The sequence below is a fragment of the Monodelphis domestica genome, chromosome 4 (assembly GCF_027887165.1).
Source record: "Monodelphis domestica isolate mMonDom1 chromosome 4, mMonDom1.pri, whole genome shotgun sequence".
Taxonomy (NCBI): Eukaryota; Metazoa; Chordata; class Mammalia; order Didelphimorphia; family Didelphidae; genus Monodelphis; species Monodelphis domestica.
The window spans coordinates 316,780,561-316,790,171 of NC_077230.1; the positions used below are offsets into that span (position 1 = coordinate 316,780,561).

General features: G+C 37.8%; 1 protein-coding gene across 4 annotated transcripts in view; it reads right to left on the reverse strand.

Annotated features, from left to right (window-relative positions):
* The window catches only part of WDFY2 (WD repeat and FYVE domain containing 2), a 197,553-nt gene that overhangs the window by 19,101 nt on the left and 168,841 nt on the right, over window positions 1–9,611 (reverse strand). For all 4 annotated transcript variants that reach the window (XM_001368461.4, XM_056794819.1, XM_007495394.3 and 1 more), the window contains one exon: window positions 7,410–7,515. In XM_001368461.4, coding sequence (XP_001368498.1) covers window positions 7,410–7,515 — 106 coding nt within the window. The remainder of the gene's footprint in view (window positions 1–7,409; window positions 7,516–9,611) is intronic.

Sequence of the window (9,611 nt, forward strand, 5' to 3'; positions counted from 1 at the left end):
TAGCAGCAGGAGCACCACCATGCCTTAGAGGAGTAGCTGCTACAGCCTTACTAGTAACAAAAACCGTTGATTTAGTATTGGGATGTCCATTAACAATAATGTGCCCACATGAGATTGAAGCATTATTGGTAAAACATAGAACACAGGCATTCTCGGATCAGAGAATTACAAGGTATGAAATAACCTTATTAAATAGTGAAAATATTACCTTGAAACGCTGTTCAACTCTTAACCCTGCCACCTTGCTTCCAGATTTACCTACTTCAGGAGAACCACTACATAACTGTGAAACATTAGTGTCCATGGCAGAAAAGCCTCGAGATAATCTCTTGGACACTCCCTTAGACAATGCAGATCTGATTTTATTTACCGATGGTTCCTCTTTTATGAGGGATGGCATACGTTACACTGGAGCTGCCGTAGTCTCAGAATTTGCCACTGAATGGTCAGCTTCACTACCTTCTAACATTAGCGCTCAAGGAGCAGAACTCATAGCTCTAAAACAAGCTTGTATAATTGCCAAGGATAAAAAGGCAACAATTTATACGGATTCTAGATATGCTTTCGGCATTTGTCACTCAGTCGGGATGCTATGGCTCCAAAGAGGATTTTTAACCTCAGCTGGAAAATCCATAGCTAATGCTGAAATTATTAATGAAGTTCTTTCTGCTCTCAAACTGCCTAAAGCCCTAGTTGTAGTTCACTGCTCTGCCCATACAGGTGGCTCTGACCCTGTCTCTAGAGGAAATGACCGAGCAGATGCCACTGCAAAACTAGCAGCCATAGAAGGACCTGGATTAATTTTAACATTAACAACCACTGATAATTTAAATTTATTACTTTCCTATAATGAAAAGGAAGTGGAAAAATGGAAACAAAAGTTTAAAGCAAAACAAATTAATGGAGTATGGGTGTCATCTGAAGGAAAACCCCTGCTCCCTAGAAGTTTCTATAACCAAATTTGCCAATCTATTCATAAAAATGGTCATTTTGGCACCCAGGGCATCGTGGACTCTGTCAAGAGAGTATGGATAGCCCCTGGTATAACTACTGTAGCCTCTAAAGTATGTTCAGCCTGTCCTATTTGCCAGGCATATAACCAACATGCATATCGTGGAAAAGCCTTTGGGGGATGTCTTCTGGCTTACACACCTTTTGAACATCTACAGATAGATTTCATAACAATGCCAAAGGCTGGACGTTATAAATTTTGTCTAGTAATTGTAGATCAACTAACCAGATGGCCGGAAGCATTTCTTACGACCCGAGCCACAGCAGATTTTGTTGCAAAGATACTTTTAAAAGAAATTATTCCTCGTTTTGGCCTACCAGCACATATTGACTCCGATAGAGGGAGTCATTTTACTGATTCTATCTTAAATCAAATATATTCTTGCTTGGGGATAACTCCAAAATTCCATGTTCCATATCACCCCCAGAGCTTAGGCCAAGTGGAGAGGATGAATAAAGAACTTAAGACTATGATTGGCAAATTATGCACTGAGACCCATTTAAAATGGCCTGAAATTGTCCCTCTGGCCCTATTTTATCTTAGAAGCAGGCCTAGAGGAGACTTACATATTTCACCATTTGAGATGCTTTTTGGACATCCGCCTATACAGGCTAAGCCTTTCTCCCCGGCTTATACATCGCTATTAGGGGGAGATATTACTATTGCTTCCTATATACAGGAGTTACAGCACAAACTACGTGAACTTCATGAATCCGGAGCTGCAGTACAAGCTGGACCATTAGACTTTTCTCTGCATGACCTGAACCCAGGAGATAAAGTTTATATCAAGAATTTCAAGCGAACTGGAGCAACTCAACCTTCATGGGAAGGACCATTCCAAATATTATTAACTACTCCAACATCTATAAAGATTGGAGAAAGAGACTCTTGGATTCACTGCTCACATGTGAAGAAAGCATCTTCTGCTGAGACTGATTGACTCTATCCTATCATATGAATTGTGACTCTATCTTATCATAAGAATTGGAGATAATAATCCATAGACAAATGGATGCTGTTTTTTTTTCAAGAATATATTGAATTACTGATTTTTTCTTATTTTTTCTTATTTCTTTCTTTTATTTTTTGATCAGAATATTTGATTTTTTTCTCATTTTTTTGTACTGAAGGTACACATAATTAATACTAATATTATTTTTCCCTGCAGTAATACAAGTTAATATATATACTCTTGCTATAATATCAATATATGCCTAAAAGCTTTAAACTATGGGAACCTGCCATTTATTGATAAAATATTATAGGACTGTGATTAATGTTTGTGTCTGATTCCAGGAAAAGGGATAAAAACAAGGAGCACAGACAAAACCTGAATAGTGCCAATAGAGCACACAAGAAATATTAAAGTGAGACTCGAGGTTGCGATGCTTAACTTATGTTTAAGTCGTAGGTCTTCCTTGTATCTACACTCTTTTCGAAATACTCAAACAAGTACAAAGCTTGACTATCATGCTGGCTCCCTATATCCCTGAGGAAAAATCAGACAAGGGAATGACATTTCCCCATCAAAATAGAATTCTAATTCTTTCCTTCTTATATTATGGCAACTTCCTGTAGTCTTGGCTACAAATGGCTAAGTGAAATATTACTGCATTGTGTCCTACATACTTGTGGGATAGAAATTATTTTAAACTGGACCTATACAAGGTCTATTTTGAATTTTTCCTATGTTTTTGATTATTTTTCTATTCTTTTGATAATTGACACATACACCCCCATAACTGAACATTGCATTCTGAGCTAAACTTGATTTTTTTTTAAATACTTACTTCAGGGGGGATTGTATTTTAATTTAAAATCTAAGAATTTTTGAATTTTTTTTTTGTTTGAGATTTTATTTTTATAAAAATCCAAGACTTTTGTTTAAGATTTTACTGTTATAAAAAATTCAAAGATTTTGATTCTGTTTGAGAAAAGATCTTCAAGAAAGAAGCTTAAAACTTTTATATCCAGAGAATCAACTGTTGCAGAAAGATGCCGAAACCCTACACTTCATCAAGAAGATCAAGAATGAACTTTGGATGTGATTGATTGGACTGAACTTTTGATTGAACATTTATTGTAACTGTACACATTTATGCCAAAAGGGACTGCCCCTAATTTGGCTTTCTGTCAATGTGCCTAGCAAACATTGGTTTTGCTTTTTTTTCTTTTCTATTTCCTCTCTCACTATTCTAATTTCTCTTAGAAAATTGAATAGTGTATATCTTTAGTTAGAAGTGAATTTAGAACTACAAAATGATTATGTTAAATGATCAATGGGGAGACTAGTCTCCCAATGATCATCAGGGGGGATTTTAAACCTCAAAATTTCTTAGACTTATAAATGTTGGAAATTTCACCATTGGGAAATTTCATACTTGAAAAATTTCCTATTGATAGTGGGTCTTGACTATTGGAATGTGAACCCCATTGGCATGGGAGGTTCCTTCTCCTTCCCTTCTTAAGATTACTTTAGGACAGAAACCTTTTGCTGAACAATGGAAAGGACTTTGACCTATGCTTAAGCATAGAACAGGAATTTCTTTGAGTCATGATTGATTTTAGAATTGATACAATGGAGATACTTGGAATCAATCTCCACCCTATTCAGTCCTAACAGGATTGAGTAAGGGCTGCAGCCTAGATCAAAATTTAATTATTCCAATCTCTACCCTACTCAGGTTAACAGGATTTAGAAAGGGCTGTAGCAAAGGATCAAAGATTTAATTATTTGAAAATATGACCTTCAACAGACATGTGCAAAGCCTCTGGGCGGTCCTGGGTTAAGCTAGAGCCTCCATTGGCACAAGGAAATTGATGGACAGTGATTGGTAGATGTGAGAACTGAGGGGAGGCAACTTGGATGGTTTCCTTAAAGATCAGGGGGGTCTGGAGACTCGGGGGTGGTTGAGGAGTTTACCGGAGTGGTTGCAGTGTGCTCTGAGAAGCTTGCTCTGAAGGAAGCTGAAGGTGGGGGCCTCTGAGACTGTTTCTCCATTTTGGTCACGTGAGTAATAGGGACTGATCTTTTTTCTTTGCCCCAGCTATCTAAGGGCTTGGGCCTTTTGGCCCAGCCTAAACAGAAGGGGTATTTAAGCCCTATTCCCTTCTCTCCCTTTTTCTCTCTCTCTATCTCTAATTCCTTTCTTCCTCCTATTGTAATTAAACTCCATAAAAGATTGACTGCAGACTTGAGTTTTCATTAAGGAATTACATAGCTGAATTCCTTGGCGACCTTAAATTAATATATATCAGTCTTTTAAAGTGATTTCCTTGTCACAGTTAGGAGTCTTTCATAAGGGGACTGTGAAAAGAGATTTGGGAGAAGAGGTATGGAGCATCCTTGGATTTTCACGTTAGGTCTGATATTGTTTCCCTCTACTACTGTTCTGTACTTTCCCCAAGCCAAGGTTAGTTGCTCAGTGCAAAGTCCCGGACTATGCTTTCTAAAGCACTGGTACCTTTTAGAAGCAAATGTTTCAGGGCATCTAGGTAGCACAGTAGATACAGGGTCAGTCCTGAAGCTCAGAAGTCCTGGGTTCAAATCTGACCTCAGACACTTCTTAGCTGTGTGACTCTGGACAAGTTGCTGAACCCCACTTGCCTAATACTTATCACTCCTCTGCTGATATTTTGCATTGATTTGAAGGGGAAAAAATAAGGTTTTAAGAAAAGAAAAGAAAAAAGCAACAGCAAATGTTTCATTGAATTGTTCCATGTAAGTCACTTGGCACTTGAGAAGTTTCCCTTCATGGTCCTTCCTGGATGGCAAGCACTAGACCTGGAGTCACAAAAACTTGAGTTCAAATTCTAGTTTGGACAATTACTAGCTCCTACTTCAGTTTCCTCATCTATTAAAAGTTGCTAATAATAGACCCTACCTCCTTGAGATGTTGTGAGTATCCACTAATATTGTAAAGCATTTTATAAACCAGAAAGTGTTATGTAAATGCTATTCATTATTAATATTATTACTATTGGAAAAATTATATTTTTATTTTCTCTACTTTCTAACTGAAATTTAGCATCTCTTTTAGGTATGAACTAATAGTTTCCCTGATCTATGGATTGCTATTGGAAACCTACTACTTTACCAACCTTATAGCAAGGTGAGGGTTGCTATATGTCAAAGGCAACCTATAATTCTGTGGTATAAATGAAGAGAGAAATATCAGTTCTTTTATAATAAGGCAAGTACTGAAAAGTGACCAAGAGACATATTGAAATAATAACCAAGTTTGACCACCCCTACATGAAAGTAGGTCACATTGAGAAAGATAGCCAAGCAGGTAATTAAGGCTGTTAATAATGCAAATCTTCTCCAGGATACAGGAACACACTATAAATATCCTTACTGAGGACCATAGGCTCATAGAGCTAAAACTGGAAGGCAACTTAGAGGTTACTAAGTCCAACCCCCTTATTTTACACATGTGGAAACTGAAGCCCAGATTTCAAATTGATTGCCAAAAGTCCAACAGAAAATAAGTAGAAAAGCCAGGATTTGAACTTGGGTCCTCTGTCTACACTGCAACTTGATGCCTCATTTTCTGTTGATGTCAAAATGTTTTGCTTTTTTAAAAAATTATTTATTGTTATCTTTTGTTTTTATGTCACCTAAATTTCTTCCTGTATTTTCACTCATTACTCCTAACAAAGCCATTTAGTATAACATTTTGTTTGAAAGTGAGAAAAAAATTTAGCAAAACCCAACAAATACTTTGAAGAAAAATGTGATATTTTATGCAATGCTCCACTTGTAGACCCCATTTCCACAAAGGGGCAGAAGGAGGAGACATTTTCACATATTTTTTCTTTGAGGTGAAGCTTGTTCTTTAAAGTTTCACAAATTCAGTTTCATTGTTTCTTTCCTCTAACTGTGTCAAAGTCATTGTATATACTGTTTTCCTGCCTCTACTTCATTTTGCCTCTGTCTGCTCATGTATGGCTTTCTATTCTTTGCAATTCATTACATTTGTCATTTCTTATAGTGAGGTAACATTTCATTACATGCCCATACCAAAATTTATTTGGCCTCTTCACAAACATTGAGTACTCTTCTTTGCTACTATGAAAAGTACTACTATAATTATTTTGGGTTCTACAGATCCTTCCTTATTGTCAGTGATCTCCTTCAAGGCATATGCCTATCAGTAGAATCTCTGGGTCAAAAAAAGGACAATCACTTTATCTGCACATTTCCAAAATGCTTTCTAGAATAGTCATATCTATTCACAGCTCTACCAACCATGCATCAGGGTGACTGTCTTTCTACAACTCCAAAATTGACTATTCTTATCTTTTGTCATTCTCAGTGGTATTTTTCAAGAATAAAAATTTTACAATTTCCCAGGATGTAACATAAAGTCAGTAATGCTGACTTTAATTAGTTACTAATAGAACGCCTGTGGATTTATGGATTGAACAAATAAAGCTTTAATCTTCTTAAGCATTTAAGTAATGACACTTAAAAGGTATTACAATGCTAATAATAATAACTACTCTCACAAAATGGGAATAGAACAGGGAGGCATGAAGTTATGGGGCTGCCCCTGTGGTCTTTTTAAGTATAGCTCTATGTCCTTTGTACATCCAGTAAGGAAACAAATTACAAAGATAAGATTATATATATATATATATAATGGCTAATTCTTCTTAAAATTATCCTAGAGAAATGGGAAAATGAGAATTACAAAGTTCTTATAACAGTAAATTTGGTAGAAAAATAATTGTGAAACCCAAAGATAATTTCTTCAAAAAAAAAAAAAGATCTTTGAGAGGAATGCTGTTGTTTATAATTTTAAAATGACCTATACAGAGTCCCCAAATATGCATATTTGGGGACCAGCTTAGTATATAACCATTCAAGTGGAAGTATGAGAATAAATGATTTTGAAAAACACTTAGTGAATTTTCCTCTTTAAAAGAGTGAAGAATCTTAACTTTTTCAAATAATATTTCTCTAACACTTACCAACCATTTCTCTAAATAACATCATAATTTTCCTCAATAACACAAAGTACTTCAGCATTCTATTTTGGTAGCATGCTTTAACACTGCACAAAAAACTAATCACCTTAAAATAGACATTTAGTTTTCCCTACGAACACTTTTTATTGCTAGTGGGAGAACAAGACTAAGTGATGAAACTTCTTAGTCAAGAAAATCAAATTTCTTTTGAAATCTCTGCTTCATTGCAACATTAATTAATTAATTCTACACCCTGGCTCCTCTATCATAAAAGATAATGAATGACAGGATTTCCCCCTACATGCTACTTAATTCTGATATCCATCATAACATTATAACTTTATGGACTCAATCATGAGAAACTGTGGGGTTCTCTCAGCATGACTTTGGCTTGCTGTTGAAGGAGTCACTACTGGAGGCCTACCTCTTGCCTCTGGACATCCATGTTCCAGACCACAATACCACCATCTCCTCCACAAGAGATGAGCTGTCGAGTATGTGGAGCATAGGAGAGAGCCTGGACTTTGTCACTGTGAAAGAAATGGAGTATTAGAAATGGACAATGCTGGATGGCAAACTGAGACTTTAAGACAAAAACTCATTCAATTTATCAATATTTTGTTGTTGTTATTCAGTTCTATCTGACTCTTTGGACCCTGTTTGGGTTTTCTTGACAAAGATACTGAAGGGGATTACCATTTCCTTCTCCAGCCCACTTTAAAGATCAGAAAACTGAAGTAAAATGAGTTGAATGATTTGCTCTTTCATATAGCTACTATGGGTCTGAGGTTAGATTTGAACTCAGGTCTTCATGACTCTAAGCTCAGCAATTTCTCTATCCACTATACCATGCAGCTGCCCATACAAGTATCTACTAAGTCATTTACTGTGTCAATCCATTGTACCAAGCCCTGAAAGAAGGGCAAAAAAGATAGCACACGGCACTTGTTTTAAAGTGTTCACTTTTTCAGTCTTTTAGGGGCCCAAGTTTCCCTTAAGACTCATATCCAATCCCACCATCTAAAAGAGGCCTTTCCTGGTCTTTCCTACTGAGCATAACTTCCTGCCCTTTGAGATAACCAAAGGAGCAACCTACCCAAGACTCTACCTTCCTCCCTCCATTCCTTTCTTATCTTCTGTCTTAGAAGCAATACTAAATATTCATTTCAAGGCAGAAGAGTGGCTAGGGCTGGGCAATGGGGGCTAAATGACTTGCCCAGGGTCAGACAGTAGGAAGTGTCTGAGGCCAAATTTGAACCCAGGACCTCCTGGTTCTCTATCCAGTGAGTCATCTTGCTGCCCTTACATCTCATTTACACTGTTTCTTGGAGAACATGTGCTCCTCAAAATCAGGAACTGTGTTTTCTGACTTACTTTGTATTCCTAGAATTTATTAGCATCATGGCTGGCACATACGAAGTACTTAGCAAGGGTGGGTTGACTGACAGTTTCCTTGGTAGTACCTGAATAAGCATTAAAAAAACTGAACCAGAATAAACATGTAAAAGAAGCACAAAAAAAATATGAAGGGGGAGAAGAAAAATCACTTCTAGCAATGGAAACCAGGATGAGGAGTGGGATGTAAAAAAAAGCAAGGCTAAACCAACCAATTTTAACCAGTAAGCACCTACTCCTTTGCCCCCAACTCACTCTCTCTCTCTCTCTCTCTCTCTCTCTCTCTCTCTCTCTCTCTCTCTCTCTCTCTCTCTCTCTCTCTCTCTCCCTCTCTCTCTCTCTCTCTCTCTCTCTCTCTCTCTCTCTCTCTCTCTCTCTCTCTCTCTCTCTCTCTCTCTCTCTCTCTCTCTCTCCCTCTCTCTCTCTCTCTCTCTCTCTCTCCTCTCTCTCTCCTCTCTCTCTCTCTCTCTCTCTCTCTCTCTCTCTCTCTCTCTCTCTCTCTCTCTCTCTCTCTCTCTCTCTCTCTCTCTCTCTCTCCCTCTCTCTCTCTCTCTCTCCCTCTCCCTCCCTCCCCCTCTCTATCTCTCTCACGCAAATGGAACTTAGGTCCTTGCCACTGTCTTAACTATGGGACATATACAGGTTTGGAAAAGCAAAAGGGAGGCTCCCCCAGGCCATGCAGGCCTGTTTCTAAGCTTCTGGTGATATGGTTACAAGGATCACAACTCATTTGTCAAAAGCATCCTCACACATACCAAAGGTAACATAAAAACCAAAACAAACCAGGGAAGCAATTGCTTAAACACTTTTAATTGGTAGCAAAATACAGTCACATGACAAATTTATAATTCATTTGGCTGCACAATAAACCAGTGACTCTGAATAATCAAAGGCGGAGCTCAGGGGTCAGGCCCTCCCAGTAGCAGCCTGAATCCCAGCAGGGTAAGGAAGCTGCCCTGGGACTTCTTCACTTAGGAGTAAAACTACTTGCAAAGTAAAGCAGGCTTCCCTTCAATCACCCTTCCCAGTTTTAGTGTGGAAAGATTATAAGGAACTAAAATATTCCCTCCTCCTCCCTTCTGGCACCAAGTGATGTCACAGCAGGTTCCCATTCTAGAAAGCACCTCAACACAGTGGCTATTATCTCACAAATGGATGCTCCCCAGAAGAGGGAGAGCTTTTATTTATCAGGCAGTTTAGAAGCACAAAGAAACCCATTTCATCCAACCAC